Genomic DNA, 20,064 nt, shown 5'->3' on the forward strand with positions numbered 1-20,064 from the left:
TGCCTCAGATTATAATTTACACATGTGCATTACAATTTACAGAGCTACAAAGGCTACTGTTAAAATTGCATCTATTTTTCTGAAGACATTTCAGGTTGTTCAAGTTTGTTTAGATTATTTGCTGTTTTTGTGAAAGGATACTTTGTAGATGTAAACATTTTCATATAATTTTGCTTCTTTTTTTTTTTATACACAAAAACAAAGAGAAAATTTTGGAATTGTCATTATTTATAGGTTATTATGCTATTATTTTATTGATCCTACTCACTTGAGATCAAGGTTATAATAGTTTTGGATTTTTCATTACAGTTATTTAGTTTTGACTTTTTTTTTCCTCTAATTCAGTTCGTTTTAATTCGTTTTTAGAGCAGGTTTGCTAGTTTTTATTAGTTTTTGTTATTTTCTAAATGCTTAGTTTTAGTTTAGTTTTTTCACATCTTTTCTCTTCTTCTCTGTCGTCGTATTCAAATAAATCCCAGCCAGGACTCTGCTGTTTTCTCCCACCTTTAGTCTCCATGTTTCCAGGTAGAGTGTGGACCAGAAGACGACCGAAAACCACAAGTGACGAGAAGTGACGGACCGTTAAATATCATATGGTGCCAGCAGCTAAAGTTGCTTGAGGGAAATAAATCAATTTCATATCAGTCCGACGTTGACAAAGATGAAAACTAAGGAAATTTTATCCATATTTTTTTTTATACGTTTTAGTTAGTTTTGTAAGCTCACAATACAGTTTCAGTTAGTTATCGTTTTTTTTTTTTTTACTTACAGTTTTTATTTATTTCAGTTAACGAAAATGTTTTTACAATTCTAGTTTTCGTCATTTCGTTAGTTTTCGTTAACGATAATAACCTTGCTTGAGTTCGAACTGGTCTGCGTGTGGAAACTGAGCTTAAATGATTTTGACTTTATTAATGTTTTTGGTTCGGTTTGTTTCTTTGATGTTAACACTTTAGCAGCAAAACTATCGGTTGAATTCCTACCAAATTGGGTTTATAGATTGCCAGTGACCCAGAATAGATGTGATTACATTTTGGGAAAAGTGGTTCAAAGTTAAATTTTTTTATGAATTTTTAATTAACCATTTCATGCACGAATTATGAGAACCTTAATCAAGAATTTTTTTCCTGAGTGTTTTTATTCCTCTTTAGGCATGAAAAAAACAACGCAATTGAAAATTTTCTTATGAAAAATAAATACATTTTAAAAAAGTTTAAAAAATATATATATATATTAAAAAAAAAAAAAAAAGTAATAACAACAAAAAAAAAAAAATCTTAGGAACCTATTTTTCATGAAGTTGCAAAAATGTCCACTCAGCTGGACACCATGCATTTAATTTTTGAAGCGAAGAAACATGCATTTACTGATAATTGCATGAAAACTATAACTATTACACTCAGGGGAGAGCTACAAAGTGTTACCAATTCATGTCAGAAACGATATGTAATGTCTTTAAACTTTAATAAAGATATGTGTATAAAAAAAAAAAAAAAAAAAAAAAATCCATGAATATACAAGAGAACAGCTGTAGAATAAGTGTCCACTGTAGTGACGAGTGTACATGAAAGGGTTAATTTATTTTTTTCTCATTTACTTATTATTATGGCCGAAATCTGGCAATACTGACATCAGCACATGCATAGACATGATGTCATCAGCTGGATCGATGCCAAAACAGCCTATAATATGTACAAGGGGCGGGGTTTGTTGTACCTGGCACCACTTGTTTATACTTACATCTATCCTCCTGAGACCCGGGAAAGTGACAATTTTATCTTTTTTACATTAAACAATTGTCTTGATTGGAAACTACATAACGCAACAGTTGTTTCAGATACATTTTTAAAACCATTGTTATTTATTTTTCAGTGGAATGTCTTTTGCAATGGAAAGATTTTTTTAAAAAGTAAAACCGTCAAACTTTTGTCCCCTACAGAGTACAAAAAAATCATTGCTGGGTCTCAGGAGGACAAATAATTTTTTTTTTGCCAGTTATGGGCAAGAACCCAAATATAGTTCCTTCATTGACCTTGATTTTCTACATGAGAAAAAATTTGAAAAAATTTCACAAAAGTAATAAAGTTTTGTTATATCCTACAATAACACACTAAGGTTGAAATTCTGAATTTCAGAGGATTTAACTGTATTTTAACTGTAGAACAAATTATGCGTGGATTTAAAACAAATATTAAATAATATTTGGTTTGATTCAAACTTAATTATATTTGACATTTGTTTTGCGTCTCACAAACTCTGTTACATTTGCTAAGGACAATAGGTAGCTTGCTTTGTGATTTTTTTTGGTTTTGTTTCATTTTGTTTTACTGTTTGTGTGTTTTGTGTATGTTCTGTTCCATATAAAAACAATAATTCCTATTGGTTAGATATTTTTTTGCACTACTGCTGTAAAAAAAAACTCAATAAAAAATAACTGTGGAAAAAAAAAAAAAATTCAGTTTAAAAAAAGATATAAAGACCTGATTCTTGCAAGGTACATTATTTAATAATGACTCTGAGGGCTGTTTGTTTTTGGATACTAATAAATAAATAAATGAATAAATAAAATATAATATAATAAAATAAAATAAAATAAAGATAATGTATTGATAAAAGTACTATAACAATTGAAGAACATTACTGAACTGTTGATGTCTGTATGATCATATTGTTGTGCATAATTCAATTACCGTATTATATAGTAGTTGTGGGTTGAATGCTAAATTAAGAAAAAGTTATTGCTTGATTCATGAATCTAGTAACAGATAAAGATGTCAGTATTTGATGTAAAAGTATTTGAGGAGTGGGATCAAATAAGTTTATACTTCTTTCTACCCCTTTTCGACCATGCAAATTTAGACTTGATTGTATTTGGAGACAGATTCTGTTCATTTAAATGTTATGTTGTTTTTGTTTTATTTTGTTTCTTTGCATGTTCTAAATAAATAAATAAATAAATAAATATTCTATGAGTGCCCTATAAAGCAGGGGTGTCAAACATGCGGCCCGGGGGCCAAATGCGGCCTGCCAAAGGGTCCAGTCCGGCCCTTGGGAGGCTTTTGCAAAGTCAAAAATTCCACAGTCTTGAATTGAATTAAGCAAAAAAAAAAAAAAAACAAAAAAAAAAAACAAAATTGCTTGAATTAAGGAAAAAATGTTGAATTAAACAAAAAATAATCTTCAATTAAGGAAAAAAAACCAAAATCTTAAATTTAGCAAAAAATGTTGAATTAAGCAAAAAATCTTGAATTAACAACTTCAAATTTGTTCCTTTGTTTTAGTGCAAAAAATAACATTAAATTATGAAAATATTTACATTTACGAACTATCCTGTAACAATAAAATGTGAATAACATGAACAAATATGAACAACCTGAAATGTCTAAAGAAAATTAAGCACAATTTGAACTACTTTCTTCCTGTTCCTCAGTGTTTAGTGTCTTTGTAGATCTGATCCATAATGCACATGTAGAAATGATAAGTTGAGGAATAATATTGTTAAAATTGCATTTATTTTTCTCAAGAAATTTCAGTTTTTTCGGGTTATTCACATCTTTTTTGTTTGGATAGTTTAAGTATTTTCATAATTTACTGTTTTTTTTTTTTTCTTTATCCTAAAACAAAGACAAAAATTTGGAGTTGTCATTATTTATATATTATTATGTTATTTTTTTTTACTGGTCCGGCCCACTGCAGATCAAATTTAGCTGAATGTAGCCCCTGAACTAAAATGACTTTGACACCCCTGCTATAAAGGGTTAATAAATACGGATACAGTTGGACAATGAAACAGATTTCAGAGCACTTGTGAAAGCCATCCATCCATCCATTCTCTTCCGCTTATCCGGGGCCGGGTCGCGGGGGTAACAGTCTAAGCAGGGATGCCCAGACTTCCCTCTCCCCAGACACCTCCTCCAGCTCTTCCGGGGGGATCCCGAGGCGTTCCCAGGCCAGCCGAGAGACATAGTCTCTCCAACGTGTCCTGGGTCTTCCCCGAGGTCTCCTCCCGGTGGGACATGCCCGGAACACCTCCCCAGGGAGGCGTCCAGGAGGCATCCGAAACAGATGCCCGAGCCACCTCAGCTGGCCCCTCTCGACGTGGAGGAGCAGAGGCTCTACTCCGAACCTCCTCCCTGGTGACTGAGCTCCTCACCCTATCCCTAAGGGTGCGCCCAGCCACCCTGCGGAGGAAACTCATTTCGACCGCTTGTATCCGGGATCTGGTCCTTTCGGTCATGACCCAAAGCTCATGACCATAGGTGAGGGTAGGAACGTAGATTGACCGGTAAATTGAGAGCTTCGCCTCTCGGCTCAGCTCCTTCTTTACCACAACCAACCGGTACAGCGACTGCATCACTGCAGACGCTGCACCGATCCGTCTGTCAATCTCACGCTCCATCCTTCCCTCACTCGTGAACAAGACCCCGAGATACTTAAACTCCTCCACTTGGGGCAAAGACTCCCCACCGACCCGGAGAGGGCAAACCACCTTTTTCCGGTCGAGAACCATGGCCTCGGATTTGGAGGTGCTGATCCTCATCCCGCTCGCTTCACACTCGGCTGCAAACCGCCCCAGTGCACGCTGAAGGTCCAGGTTCGATGAGGCCAACAGGACAACATCATCTGCAAAAAGCAGAGATGAAATCCTTTGGTCCCCAAACCGGACCCCCTCCGGCCCTTGGCTGCGCCTAGAAATTCTGTCCATAAAAATTATGAACAGAACCGGTGACAAAGGGCAGCCCTGCCGGAGACCAACATGCACCTGGAACAGGTCTGACTTACTGCCGGCAATGTGAACCAGGCTCCTGCTTCGGTCATACAGGGACCGGACTGCCCTTAGCAAAGGGCCCCGGACCCCATACTCCCGAAGCACCTCCCACAAGATACCACGAGGGACACGGTCGAACGCCTTCTCCAGATCCACAAAACACATGTGGACTGGTTGGGCGAACTCCCATGAACCCTCGAGCACCCGATGGAGAGTATAGAGCTGGTCCAGCGTTCCACGACCAGGACGAAAACCGCCTTGTTCCTCCTGGATCCGAGGTTCGACTATCGGTCGGATCCTCCTCTCCAGTACCCTGCAATAGACTTTCCCCGGGAGGCTGAGGAGTGTGATCCCCCTATAGTTGGAGCACATCCTCCGGTCCCCTTTCTTAAAAAGGGGAACCACCACCCCGGTCTGCCAATCCAGAGGTACTGTCCCCGACCGCCACGCGATGTTACAGAGACGTGTCAACCAAGACAGTCCCTGCACATCCAGAGACTTAAGGTACTCAGGGCGAATCTCATCCACCCCCGGTGCCCTGCCACCGAGGAGCTTGCCAACCACCTCGGTGACTTCAGCTTGGGTGATGGACGAGTCCACCTCTGAGACCTCAGCCTCTGCTTCTTCTATGGAAGACGTGGCAGTGGGATTGAGGAGATCCTCGAAGTATTCCTTCCACCGCCCGACAACATCCCCAGTCGAGGTCAGCAGCTCCCCACTTCCACTGTAAACAGTGTTGGTGGCGCACTGCTTTCCCCTCCTGAGGCGCCGGATGGTTTGCCAGAATTTCCTCGAGGCCGACCGATAGTCCTCCTCCATGGCCTCCCCAAACTCCACCCAGACCCGAGTTTTTGCCTCCACAACCGCCTGGGCTGCAGCACACTTGGCCTTCCAGTACCCATCAGCTGCCTCGGGAGTCCCGCGGGCCAACAAGGCCCGATAAGACTCCTTCTTCAGCTTGACGGCATCCCTTACTTCCGGGGTCCACCACCGGGTTCGGGGATTGCCGCCACGACAGGCACCAGAGACCTTGCGACCACAGCTCCGAGCAGCCGCTTCGACAATGGAGGTGGAGAACATGGTCCACTCGGACTCAATGTCCCCAGCCTCCCCCGGGATCTGGGAGAAGCTCTCCCGGAGGTGGGAGTTGAAGACCACACTGACATCGGGTTCTGCCAGACGTTCCCAACAGACCCTCACAACACGTTTGGGCCTGCCGAGTCGGTCCGGCTTCCTCCTTCGCCAGCGGATCCAACTCACCACCAGGTGGTGATCGGTTGACAGCTCTGCCCCTCTCTTCACCCGAGTGTCCAAAACACGTGGCCGGAGGTCTGATGATACGACAATGAAGTCGATCATCGACCTCCGGCCTAGGGTGTCCTGGTGCCAAGTGCACTTATGGACATCCCTGTGTTGGAACATGGTGTTTGTTATGGACAAACTGTGACTAGCACAGAAGTCCAGTAACAGAACACCACTCGGGTTCAGATCAGGGAGGCCGTTTCCCCCTTGAACTGCCACCTTATCGTGGTGGGGGAGTTTGTGTGCCCGAATGATCCCAGGAGCTATGTTGTCGGGGGCTTTATGCCCCTGGTAGGGTCTCCCAAGGCAAACAGGTCCTGGGTGACGGGCCAGACTAAGAGCAGTTCAGAAGCCCCTATGAATAACAAACATCTTAAGAAAGTGACGTCGCCCGGTACGGCGCAGCCGGGGCCCCACCCTGGAGCCAGGCCCGGGGTTGGGGCTCGCATGCGAGCGCCTGGTGGTCGGGCCTATGCCCACGGGGTCCGGCCGGGCCCAGCCCGAAAGAGCGACATGGGCCCACCCTCCGACGGACTCACCACCCATCGAGGGAATCATAGGGGCCGGGTGCAGTGTGGATTGGGTGACAGTCGAAGGCAGGGAGCCCGACAACCTGATCCCCGGACACGGAGTCTAGCTCTTGGGACATGGAATGTCACTTCGCTGGGGGGGAAGGAGCCAGAGCTTGTGAGGGAGGTTGAGAGATACCGTCTAGATATAGTCGGGCTCACCTCCACACATAGCTTGGGCTCTGGAACCCAACCCCTCGAAAGGGGCTGGACTCTCCACTTCTCTGGCGTTGCCCGCGGTGAGAGGCGGCGGGCTGGTGTGGGCTTACTTATAGCCCCTCAGCTCAGCCGCCATGTGTTGGGGTTCACCCCGGTGAACGAGAGGGTCGTGTCCCTACGCCTTCGGGTCGGGGACAGGTGCCTCACTGTTGTTTCGGCCTACAGGCCGAACAGCAGTGCAGAGTACCCGGCCTTCTTGGAGTCTCTGGGAGGGGTGCTGGATGGTGCTCCGACTGGGGACTCCGTTGTTCTCCTGGGCGACTTCAATGCCCACGTGGGCAACGACAGTGAGACCTGGAGGGGGGTGATGGGGAGGAACGGCCTCCCGGCCTCACTTGTGAAAGCGTTATCTTTAATTCCATGCTTCCAAAAATGTTTAAACAACTCTACAAACAAGGAATATGATCCAGTTGGCAAATACAAAAGCAGCAGCTGGTTGGTCAAATACACAAAGAATGAAAACAATTAGAATTTGGTCTGATCTTTTTTTTTTTTTCATGAATTATTTATTAACTGCGAGAGTAAATAAAGCCTGTACAGTTGATCATGTACAAAAAAGCAGGTTTTCTTTCTTAGTTTAAAGGTTATTTTCAACTCTTCAGTTCAGCTTTGTTGTTATTTCAGGATTTTGTTATCTTTGAAGCATTTTTTTTTTTTTTTTCCGCCTAGAGTTAACAAGTCTTTTTTGTTTTCTATGCCCAATTTACACTCCTGTCATGCTGACTTCTTTCCCTCTGGGTTGAGACATTTTTAAAAGCCTCAAGGGGGGGGTGTCTTTGTTACACCCACACAGATTCTACTTCCTCCTTGTCTGTTTCTCTTCTTTATCATTTGTGTTCTCAAATAAACCAAACCCAACTAAACTGAATTAAACTACCTGTTTTCCAGCGGACTTGTTTTCGGTGTTGCTCATGGTGAAGGTCTTGCTTCCTTTCTCGTACGTGCAGTAGTGACGGGTCCAAGTGCATCCCAGAGGACCTACAAAAAAAATAAAATTACACAAGAAAATAGTACCGGAGACAATTTTTTTTTTTATTATTCCCCTTTCCTTGGAATCACAAACTTTTGGAAGGACTTCTGAAAATCAATTTGCAATTTAAGCGTGATAAATCAAAAGTTGTTTATCGTCGCTGATAAAAATCTACCATTTGCAGTATCTACCCCCACCCCCCCCCACTTTTGTTTGGGAGCACATCAAAGCGAATCGGTAAACAGGATGAATTATGAGCTCTGTGTGAGAGGCCTGGGAGAACTCCAGTCATGTTTATGGTGATGAATGTAAAAGCATCCATTTGTAAGAGTGGGCCTGGATGGTCTGCTTGTCTGGGAATCCTGCTCTAACACTCACGCTTCTCCTGGATGTACAGGAAGCCCTCCATCGTCCACTGGCCCGGGGGTTTGTAGTCCTGATCTGCAGACCTTATCCTCTTCATCAGCTTCTCCACTTCCTGCTTGGTGCTCACAAAATTGTTTCGTGTCTGCATACAGGGTGGGGAAGCAAAATTTACAATATTTTGAGGCAGGGATTGAAAGACAGTGTATGACCAATTAGTTTATTGAAAGTCATGAGAATTTATTTGCCACAAGAAAATTTCCATAACAGAAAATGTTTTTATTCTATGTGTCCTCCTTCTTTCTCAATAACTGGCTTCACACGCTTCCTGAAATTTGCGCAAGTGTTCCTCAAATATTCGGGTGACAACTTCTCCCATTCTTCTTTAATAGTATCTTCCAGACTTTCTCGTAATAGTTTTGCTCATAGTCATTCTCTTCTTTCCATTATAAACAGTCTTTATGGACACTCCAACTGTTTTTGAAATCTCCTTTGGTGTGACGAGTGCATTCAGCAAATCACACACTCTTTGACGTTTGCTTTCCTGATTACTCATATGGGCAAAAGTTTCTGAAAAGGTATGGATAATAGTGTTAGGTATGATTATGACATCAATATATGTTTGGTGTCAAAACAATTGACGTAGTGCCTGCTGAGAAAAAACAACTAAATGTTCATTGTAAATTTTGCTTCCCCACCCTGTAAAAAAAAAATCCCAACTGGAGTTTGTTGCTTTTTTTTTTTTTTGTGGAAAATACTGCCATCATAGTTAGTTTAGTTTTATTTCGAGCACATAGAATCATCAGGTAACAAAGAACCAAACATGGTCAAACTTTTCAGCCCTCGAAAAGGAGTGGGAAGTAGCTATAACTTATAGACTCCCACCCCCTTTATACAAACAAATAATTAAATTAAATCTGCTTCCTTTGTTTTGTTAACACTTTTTTTAATATATATTTTTACAATAACACAAAATATTCATACAAACCATTCACGTACACTTATTTTAGTCACCTCACACATAATCAGATTTGCATAATCAACCATTTTTAATATAAACTATAATATTTATATGCACTTTAAATATTTACACATACAAATACAATCATTAATAAATGTGATAATATCTCCTAATTCACATAGTCTGTGTTAATTCATTAATTAATTAAAATTTTTATGCATTCTTCTTATATTACACTGGGTTACAAAAAAATGTTTTGTGCAAGTTGTCTAGGTTTTTTCAACTGAATTAGGACCATTTTGCACCGCTAAATCCAAAAATGGCATCTGTTTTTCTCAATCAGGTCAGGTTTTTTTGCTAATTTGATTTTGAAAAATTGGATCTTCTCACAAAATTGATGACATTTTTGTGACTTTATCAGTTGATTTTTTTATATAGTTCTCACCCAAAATAGGTTTTAAGAGAAAAAAAAAATCAATTTCTAACAGGATTCCTGTTAGGTACAATGGTGTATTCACTGCAGATGTAGCAGAATACGTCAGGCTTATTTTTGCAAGATCTTCTAGTCGAAGCCATTTCATTCACCTGTAATATTAACCCTTTCATGCACGAATTATGAGAACCTTAATCAAAATTTTTTCCTGAGTGTTTTTATTCCTCTTTATGCATGAAAAAAACAATGCGATTGAAAAATGTCTTCCGAAAAATAAATAAAAATAAATAAATAAAAATAATTCAAAAAAATTCAAAAATGCATAAAAAAATAATGAAAAACAAAAATTCTTATGAACCTATTTTTCATTAAGTTGCAAAAATGTCCACTCAGCTGGACACCACACGTTTAATTTTTGATGCACAGAAACATGAATTTAGTGATAAATTTTGTGAAAACTATGGGGAGGGCTTGTGATTCTGGGGGGTTTATGCTCAGGAGAGATCTACATAATGTTACCAATTCATGTCAGAAAAGATATGTAGTGTCTTAAAACTTTAATAAAGATATGTGTAAAAAAAAAGAAAAGAAAAAAAACAATCAAAAGAACAACAAAATCCATGAATATACAAGAGAGCAGCTATAGAATAGCTGTCCACTGTAGTGACCAGTATGCATAAAAGGGTTAAAAAAAAAAACATTAATCATAAATTGGCAAAAGTAAAATCTTCAGAACTCGTTTATTGCAAGAAATATGAAAGAATTTTGTATCATATGATGTGAAAATGCCCATAAATGGAAGCAAAAATGTTAAAAAGCCAATATGTAGCATAGTTCAGAAAGTTGACCTGATTGAACAAAATTAATGTGATTTTTGGATTCAGCACACCAAAATTATCCTAAATCAGCTCAAAAAACTTAAACAATAAATCTGGTGTTGACCCGTGTTATAACTAGAATTGTTTTAGGTTGCCCATACGGAACTATTGGAACCACAATGCACAACACTTTGACATGGTTAACTGTAAAATCTAGATTGAAATATTTTTTACTATCATTCTCCCAGAAATTATTCACATAAAACTGTCATTTTTTGCGGATCAACATAATTATTGTACAAGACCTGATGCTCTACCTCTAGGCAGAACAAATCAGTTACAGCAAACTGTTTTTTATCAGGCCACGGTTGCATGGAATGGATTGCCAGGGTTTTTGTTGTTGGATGACAATAGAAAATGTTTTCAAAAGAAATTAAAACTTTTTTTGTTTACACAGCAGGCATAAAATGGAATGAGTGTCGCTAATATTGAAAGATGTCTTATGATTTGTATCAGACAGCTATTAGTTGGTGAAAGAGTACAAATATATAGTACTTATTTTGTTTGTTTATTTATTTTAATTGCATTGGGCTGTTGTATATGTTCTGTCCTGTTTGTGTGTGTGTGTGTGTGTGTGTGTGTGTGGGCGTGAATGGTGTAAGATTAATGGAAAATAATTAAAATTGTAATGTAATATTGAGGAGACCCCAGGAAGAATAGCAACTGAATCATCAGTTGCTACTGGGGATCTTAACAAATGAAATGAAATATTCACTTATTCAGATAATGTTCTATATTTTCTTATTATTGTGGATTTATACATTCTTTTAAATGCACAAATTGAAGAAGACATTTTTAAGTTGATGTACCCCTCTAACACAGATACACTGGCTCATCTATCTATCTATCTATCTATCTATCTATCTATCTATCTATCTATCTATCTATCTATCTATCTATCTATCTATCTATCTATCTATCTATCTATCTACACTCTCAAAAATAGAGGTATGAGATCAGAACATTTATGTACCTATAAGAAAATTTTTTAAGAATGTTCTTTCAAAAGTACAATATTCATCTTTAGGAGGCCAGAATTGCACCTTTAGACTATGAAAAAGGGTCCAAAGTTATGTAAAGTACAAATTTGTGCTATAAGGTACCCTGCAGCATTAAAAAATGTGTGTAGACCATGAGAATAGACTATAGGCTAGGAGAACTGAACAGTAGGACTAATTATAGTTAAAATATTAGGCTTAGTGCATTATTTATTATATATCCTATTGTAATTACTCTATATTATATTTAATAATAATTTGTGTTTTAATTCAATAGCCCAGTTAGCTCAATGAATTATTTGCCATAATCTCTGTTTTATCAAATTTTCATTCACACCTCCATGTCTTGATGTCGTAGCTTGCCAATTTTTGGCAATTTTTTTTTTTTTTCTCAATTAGGCCACCGGTTCAAACTTTAAACATCATGGCATTATCATCTATACAAGAATTTTCTTTCTATGTAAAGTACTTAAGGTACAAAAATAGACCATTTCGAAAGGGTACAGAAATGTCTCTCAAAAAAGTACACCCCCAGCGACAAGCGTTTGTACCCTTTTAAGTACAAGCTGGTACCTCTGTTTTTGAGAATCTATCTATCTATCTATCTATCTATCTATCTATCTATCTATCTATCTATCTATCTATCTATCTATCTATCTATCTATCTATCTATCTATCTATCGTTTTGTTTTGTTTTAGTAAAACAATTCTGGTTTATTTGTTACGTTTATGTTAGCATATAACATAAAAGTAACAAATAAACCAGAAAATTTTGACTAAAAAGAAAAAAAAAAATCACTTATTCAAAGAACTGCTTAACCCTTTCATGTATGAATTATGAGAACCTTAATAATTTTTTTTCCTGAGTGTTTTTATTCCTCATTAGGCATGAAAAAAAACAATGGGATTGATTTTTTTTTTTTTTTTTAAATGAACCTATTTTTCATGGAGTTACAAAAATGTCCATTCAGCTGGACACCATGCGTTTAATTTTTGAAGCAAAGAAACATGTATTTACCGTCATACTGTGTGAAAACTATGAAATAAATGTTTTTTAAATGTTGCTAATTTGATGCTTTCTCACATTTTAACATACTATAATAGTAGTTATTACTCACTCAAATAATATGCAAAAAACAACAAAACACAACAACTTAAAAAAAAACAAACTGTTAATTACAGTCTAATAACAAATAGCAATTGATTTACACTCAAATATGTTGCTGCGGATCAGGTTTATCAAGAACAGGAATGTTACAGTAACGGTATGAATTGCAGTGTGTTATGGGATGGTGCATAAGTATCCACTGTGTTGGTTGATATGCACGTAAAACAACAAAATCCATGAATATACAAGAGAACAGCTGGAGAATAGCTGTTCACTGTAGTGACCACTGTGCATGAAAGGGTTAATGGCTTTGCAGAAAATAATCAATATATTAATTGATTACAAACATAAACAATACCTGCTGCTCTGATACAGTCCCTACTGTTGTTGATAACCTTTTTTTTTCTGCTATCAAACACCAGTCTGAAGCCTTTCCATGTCCACCATTAGAGATAAGCCTGGACAACCTCACCTCCTGCACTATTAGATCTTCTGGTTGTGAGGACACGGTGAAAGGCTAAGAGAGTGAAAACCGTCAGGGCAACGGTGATGACACTTTAGGTCAGAGAGATTGTGGACTCTCTGGGTACGATTGGAGGAGTCGTGTTGATGTAAGAAGGGCCAGGACATCAGCTGGAGTTTTACTGCCTACTTAGGTGACACAGCAGCCTGCAGTAACTGCTTCCAACACAACACTTTGAAAGAAAAAAAAAAAAAAAAAAAAAAATCGATCCTCTGTGCAGCCGTAGGACTCATTTATGTATTCATCCAGCTATCCATTTGCGAAAGCTCTACTTGTTCTATCAGGGTATGATAAGCTGCAGAATCTGATTATGTGGATGGTTGGCTTTGTGCACAACCCCCGAGGTGCTGAGACTTACGTTCTGTAGGTTGAACTGGAGCTGCTGTTTGTACGGCTCAAATTCATGAGCCAGCTCATATCCTTCATGGTAGAATGTAAACAAACCCTGAAGAAAAGCCAGGAGCTGTGGAGGAGCAATGTGTAAGAGTGATTTACATGGTTAATAAACAAGACAATGCATATTTCTAAATCATATTAGACAAAACCTTTTATTTAACACAAAACCAGTGTGTGGAAGTGACGCCTATTTATAGCTATTTATTTCTAATACATTAGCATTTGAAAAGGATTATTATTAATTCGCTTTAAAGGTTTGACATGCAAGAGTAAATATGACTCTATGGATATCTACGTTACGTGCTGGGAACCATCTGAAGGTTTGTGTTAGCTAAAACCATTTCTAAGCTAAAAGACTGTTACCCACAAAGACGCAATGAAATATTTTTAGCTCTTCTCATAAAATGATTGTAAAAATGTGATTTATTCTTGATAAATAAAGATAAATAGATAAATTAGTGATTCGCATAAATAAGAATAAACAGAAGGAATGTGTCTGAAAATAGAAAAAGAGAAAAAAAAAATGGAAATAAATGATCTGATTTACTACAAAATCAGTGTATACATTATTATCAGTGTACACATTATTATTAATGTAGGAAACCAAGAGAGTTGATAATTTAGAAATCAGCATAGCTAATGTCAATGATCAACTGTAAAAATAAATAAATAAATAAAAAGACTTAAAGATTAAAAAATAATCAACACTGCTTGATGGATATGGTCTAATTACTTTTTAGACACAAGCTTGTGTAACAGGAGTCCTTTGTTTGTTCATTAGCTTGTTAATTAGCGCCATTTCTATGCTAACACTAGCTAGTGTTCTGTTACCACAGTAGCGGAAAAAGAAGAAAAATATTAAAATCCTGAAGAGCTCTTAAGCTTTTTCATAGAAAAAAAAATTATCTGATTCTTCTACAAAAAGAAGTCTAAACAGATTATTAACACCGACATACGCTACTGAGACATTTGCTAGTTCAAAAATGGTGTTAGCTAACAACAAACAACTGAACAAAAACATGAGCACAAGCACATAAGCACTTAAAGAGTATAAGAATAAACACCACTTACAGGATAAAGGCCTAGAACTTGTAGTTTGCTGAGAGTTGGTTGGTTTTTATACTAGCTAACTCTACTTCTAAGCTAACGGTTGATAGCCTTACAAACTGTTGCCACTTTAGCAGAACTGAGGAAAGGTATTGAATATTTCTGAAGATATATGAAGGATTTTTGTGAAAAAATCATATGGGCTCTCTACAGAAACTCGAACACTTAATGGGGAATTCAAATGAAAGAAATTACTAGCCTGTATTTTATATAGAATTTCAATGCAAGTCTATGGGGAGCCAGTCAGCATCTACTGGCCATCTGCGGTATTACACTTTACTTCAGCATTGACTTCATTTCCTCACCACTTGACAAACAATACACATTGAACCTGAGTTCATGTAAAACATAAAAAATAAGTTATACTAGTGTGTTGACCCATGGGGAACACAAGTTCTAGATCACAGGTGTTAAACATGCAGCCCGGGGGCCAAAACCAGCCCGCCAAAGGTTCCAATCCGGCCCCTGGGATGAATTTGCAAAGTGCAAGTTAGGGCATCAAATTCAAAAATAATATCATAATAACGTATAAATAATGACAACACCATTTTTTTCTCTTTGATTTAGTACAAAAAAACATTAAATTATGAAAATGTTTAGATTAACAAACTATCCTTTCACAATAAAATGTGAATAACCTGAACAAATATGAACAACCTGAAATGTCTAAAGAAAATTAAGTGCAATTTTAACAATATTCTGCCTGTTACTAAAAGTTTTGTGCCTTCGTAGATCTGATCTGTAATGCATTTGTATAAATGATAAGTTGAGGCATAACATTGATAAAATTGTACTTATTTCTTAACAAATTTCCTTTTTGTCAGAATATTCACATCCTGTTTGTTTGGATAGTTTGTAAACGTAAATACTGACATAATTGAATGTCATTTTTTGCACTAAAACAATTTGGAGTTGTCATTATTTATCATGCTATTATTTTACTGGTCCGGCCCACTTCAGATTAAATTGGGCTGAATCTGGCCCTCGGACGAAAATGAGTTTGACACCCCGGTTCTAGATTTTCCGATCTAGTTCATTCCTTTACTTTCCTGGTAAATTCCATTGGCATTTTCAGTTGAATAACCTCTCAGCTGGCATGTCTGTTTCTGCACATGAAATTTGACACCATGGCATTGTGGCCCTATTGTTTATCTGTTGCTAGGTAGGCCACTTCAGTGATGATTCTATAATTCTGGGCAGAGCAACGTGATTGTAAGGCTATTGTATTCCAAAATTACTAATATCTCTCAAAATCTTGGTCCTATCAACTTGCCGTTTTCGGTGGTCTGTTCCTTGACCAAAAATACATAAATATGCCAAACTGCAGCAGTCAGCTCTGTACAGATTTTGTCTGATACCCGAGACACACACACAAAGAGTCGACTTGCCTTTTATCATATAGATTTCCAACCATGGCTTAATTTAACATAATTAATGAAGAAAGGATTATGAAAGGAGAGCATCTGCTTTAAGAGTAAAATAGTAATGAATATACACTTTTTGAATAAACTTTTAATTATGATGTACTTACTTCATTCTCTGCTAAAAACTAATTAAATTCCTATTAAACAAGATTCTACTTTGTAAAACAATTAATGTCTAACAAAATTAAATACAGTCCATGCACTCACTGGATATCAAATATAAGAACACCCCCCCCCCCCCCTCAAAAAAAAAAGGAAAAAAAAGAAAAAAAAAGGAAGTTTTAAAAAAATTGTGATTCTTCATAGTTGGTAGATATTGATTTGACTTTGGGTTTAACACAGTAACACAGAATTGTTGGAAGGAAAGACTGATCCCATCTTGAAGCATGAAGGATCCCACAAACATAGAGCTGCTCTCAGTCAAATCCTCAGACACAACCACTGATTTGATTTCTAGGATGAGGCCTGGTATATCAAATGTTCAAGGATGAGCCATCTTATCTCTGCCCAGATTCATCACAGGCAAGGTTGAGCCTTGTCATTTTTTCTTCTTTTCTTTTTTACCCAGCACTACCTGGGGCTTGGAGATTTACATGTCTGGCCTGGTTTGTGGATGAGCTGCCAGTGGGTGTAAACAAATGGGAGTGGGGGGGCTTTTAAAAACAACCACTTTACTCCCATCTCACGTTCCAAGATATTTCACACCTTCAGAACTTAATGTTTCCTGGTAACTTCCACGTTAAGGATGTTAGAATTGACTCCACCTTAATGAAAGGCGGTGGTGTTTAACCCATAAAGACCCAGTGCTACTTTTGTGGCAGTTCTAAAATAGTTTTTTTCTCTTTTAATAACTTTTTTTAAGTGATGTATCACCATTCATTATAATATTATCCTCTGCATTTTGTGGTTTTTGAGTGAAAATCAGGTATTTTCCTATGTTTAACTGAGTCGATAGCTTATAAACCGTTCTTTCCGGTTTATAAGCCGCTACTTTTTTCCACACACTGTGAACCTGTGGCTCTTAAATGATGCAACTAATTTATGCTTTCTGAGCTAACGATCGATCCGGCTGACAAAGAAGGAAATAGAGCTGCTGCACGTAAGCTTGGCATCAATGAATTGATGGTGAGACGCTGGAGACGGGGTGGGTGTGGCTTATAGTCAGGTATGGCTTATAGTCCGGGAAGTACGGCACATCGTAAACAAAGAAAACTGAAGAAAAAGTGACTTTTTCAGCTAAAATATCACTTATTGAACATAAAAACAAGCATCTACAACTATGGTCATTGATCGGGTTTTACTGGTTAATCAATGTTATAGAAGATGACATCAGCTACTTTTATGCAAAGATCCCGGAAAAAAGGTGAGATGGTGATCCCACCTTTTTTCCACCATTGACTGATTTCCACAGCGGACCTACGTTCCGGAATCAAAGGGGCAGTGACGCAGCACAGCGTATAGTGTTATGTATACCTTGCGCATCAGAAATACCCTGAGCATACTGGTGTCGCCAACTTCATCAGAGTTGGCCCGTCTTTCACTGTTCCATAAATGTTAGCATGGATAGAGTCCTCCGCCCGAAGTGACGACAGCTGGCGGATCTCTTCGTCTCCCCAGTTCAACATCTTTTTGGTCATATTGATATGTTTGTTTACTGTACACGACCCACGCTCATTTTTAAATCCCCCCGGCGTGGGGGTCGTACATGCAATATGTCATCAAAATGTCACACCTTGGTTGCAGAACAAGAGGTGTTCCTTTTACATAGCGTTCTGGAATCATGATTCCACCTTTATCACGGATCTGTTACTATCTCCAGAGGTGTAACAGAGCTGCGATAAAGGTGGAACCAAATGATCCCAGCATTTTGTTTACACAGACGTCATTCCGGAATAAAGTTGAAATATTCTGGTAACTGAAGTAGGGTTGTGTATTGGCAAGAATCTGGCGATATGATACAAATCACAATACAATATATCATGATATATCATGATACTTTTTTTTTTTTAAAGATTATTTCCTGGAAGAATTGAATTACACCAGAAATATGTACAAATACTAAACACATTTTTATTACATCAGAACAGGATCTAATGGTATATCACAACATTTTTCTAATTCTCCTGGTTTCCAAAGGAACTCACATCTGCCTCTCAGACACTACAAAGTGCTTTCAGGATGCTTAAAAAATAACCATTATTTACTAAAACAGTGTTAAATAGTAGTACATAAAATATAAACAATAAAGAAAACCAAAAAACCAAAATGAACCTCCGCCTTATCTGCATTTGAATAAATACCTAAAAATATTGATACAGTATTGTGAAATGAAATATCGCGATATATTGCAGAACCGATATTTTCTAACACCCCTAAACAGAAGTGTTGTGAAAAAGGTGCTAGTGTTTCCACATTCACTACGGAGCCTCCTAACGTCCAACTGGGTCATCACTTTAATTTGAGTTTTTTCAGTTTAAATCATGTATTTTCCCGTATTTAATTCACTGATTGTATAGATGTTCATTAAATCTTAGAGTAAATGCAAAGGTTATTATATCAAAACTGAAGAAAAAGTGACTTTTTCAGTAAAATCTATCAGTAATTGAACATAAACCAAGTGTTTCCGTCCACTGTCATTGATCCAACTCCATGGGTTTTACTGGTGAGTCAATGTTATAGAAGATGATGGTGTTTCCATGGTAACTACGGAGCCTCTGAATGTCCAAATGGGTTATATCCGATGACCATGAAAAGATGACAAACTGTATTGTACACCAATTATTTACATGGATTGATAGGATTAATAGATAAACAGGTATTAAACAGTTTAGATCAGTAGATACTTCTGATTGCTGGTAACTATTTGGGCCTTTATGGGTTAAAGCAGATTTTCACTTTGTCTCCTTGTATTTGACAACAGCAACTTTATCTAATTTCGCTTCAACTTAAGTGCAGAAAACTTGTAAAGAATACGATAAATGTGTGGAATATGTAAGTGCACCTGTTAAACTGTGAGAGATGCATAACTGTGCGAGTTTGATTTAAGCGAAACGATACACAGACGTTTAAAAAGTCATTTCCATTAGCGTCAAGAACAAAAATACTTCACACCATGCGGCACTTAGACCAATCTTTCAACTAAATATATACTTCAAACAAAGAGCAATTACTGCATTTTCAATAAGCATTTAGTTTCCACTGAGCGCAGGAATACTTAAAACTGACTTTCTTACCGGCTCGACAAACTCAAATTTCTTTTTTTCTTGCACTTCCTGTATTTTGAAGACGTACTCGAGGGAGGCGTCGTAAAAGAGTTGTCGCTCCTTATCAATCTGAGTGTCGGCCTGAGAATGAGGAAACAAACCCGGGTTAGTGGTGGAACAAAGCCAGGGGTCATCGAAGGTAGAGCAGAATGTGGACAGAAAGTTAATACTTAGATCGCGGCCTGGAAACAGTGTGTGCAGGAGGGGTAATGAGTAAAGAACTGTGCACAAACAGCAGCTTTAGTTTCAGGAGACACCCAGCCGACCATGAAACGGCATTATTCAAAGCCACACCGGGGCTGGGGTGTTGTTTTTCGATCCTTACCTCCTGCAGATAGGTTTCCTTCTTTCGGGATGACAAGTTGAGGTGTCTCTCCAGTGTCGAGTAGTATTTTTCTGTCTCCTTATCAAATTTCTTCTTCCCCTCCTATAGGAATCCAAAAAGACACAGAAAAGGCTTGAAGTTAGCAGTGATATCAACATGGAAAACACAGTCGCGGGAAAAAATTATTAGACCAAACCCTTGTTTTTTCTTCAGTTTCTTGTTCATTTTAATGCCTGCTACAACTAAAGGTACATTTGTTTGGACAAGTACAGGGTGGGGAAGCAAAATTTACAATGAACATTTAGTTGTTTTTTCTCAGCAGGCACTACGTCAATTGTTTTGAAACCAAACATATACTGATGTCATAATCATACCTAACACTATTATCCATACCTTTTCAGAAACTTTCGCCCATATGAGTAATCAGGAAAGCGAACGTCAAAGAGTGTGTGATTTG

General features: G+C 38.0%; 1 protein-coding gene across 6 annotated transcripts in view; it reads right to left on the reverse strand.

The window, feature by feature from the left end:
• arhgap42b (Rho GTPase activating protein 42b) overlaps window positions 1–20,064 on the reverse strand; it is a 313,806-nt gene that overhangs the window by 51,434 nt on the left and 242,308 nt on the right. For all 6 annotated transcript variants that reach the window (XM_030151784.1, XM_030151783.1, XM_030151782.1 and 3 more), the window contains exons 5-9: window positions 19,608–19,709; window positions 19,253–19,363; window positions 13,451–13,555; window positions 8,207–8,336; window positions 7,736–7,836 (exon numbers count right to left, since the gene is read on the reverse strand). In XM_030151784.1, the coding sequence (XP_030007644.1) occupies window positions 7,736–7,836; window positions 8,207–8,336; window positions 13,451–13,555; window positions 19,253–19,363; window positions 19,608–19,709 (549 nt within the window). The remainder of the gene's footprint in view (window positions 1–7,735; window positions 7,837–8,206; window positions 8,337–13,450; window positions 13,556–19,252; window positions 19,364–19,607; window positions 19,710–20,064) is intronic.

This window comes from Sphaeramia orbicularis, chromosome 13 (assembly GCF_902148855.1).
Source record: "Sphaeramia orbicularis chromosome 13, fSphaOr1.1, whole genome shotgun sequence".
NCBI lineage: Eukaryota > Metazoa > Chordata > Actinopteri > Kurtiformes > Apogonidae > Sphaeramia > Sphaeramia orbicularis.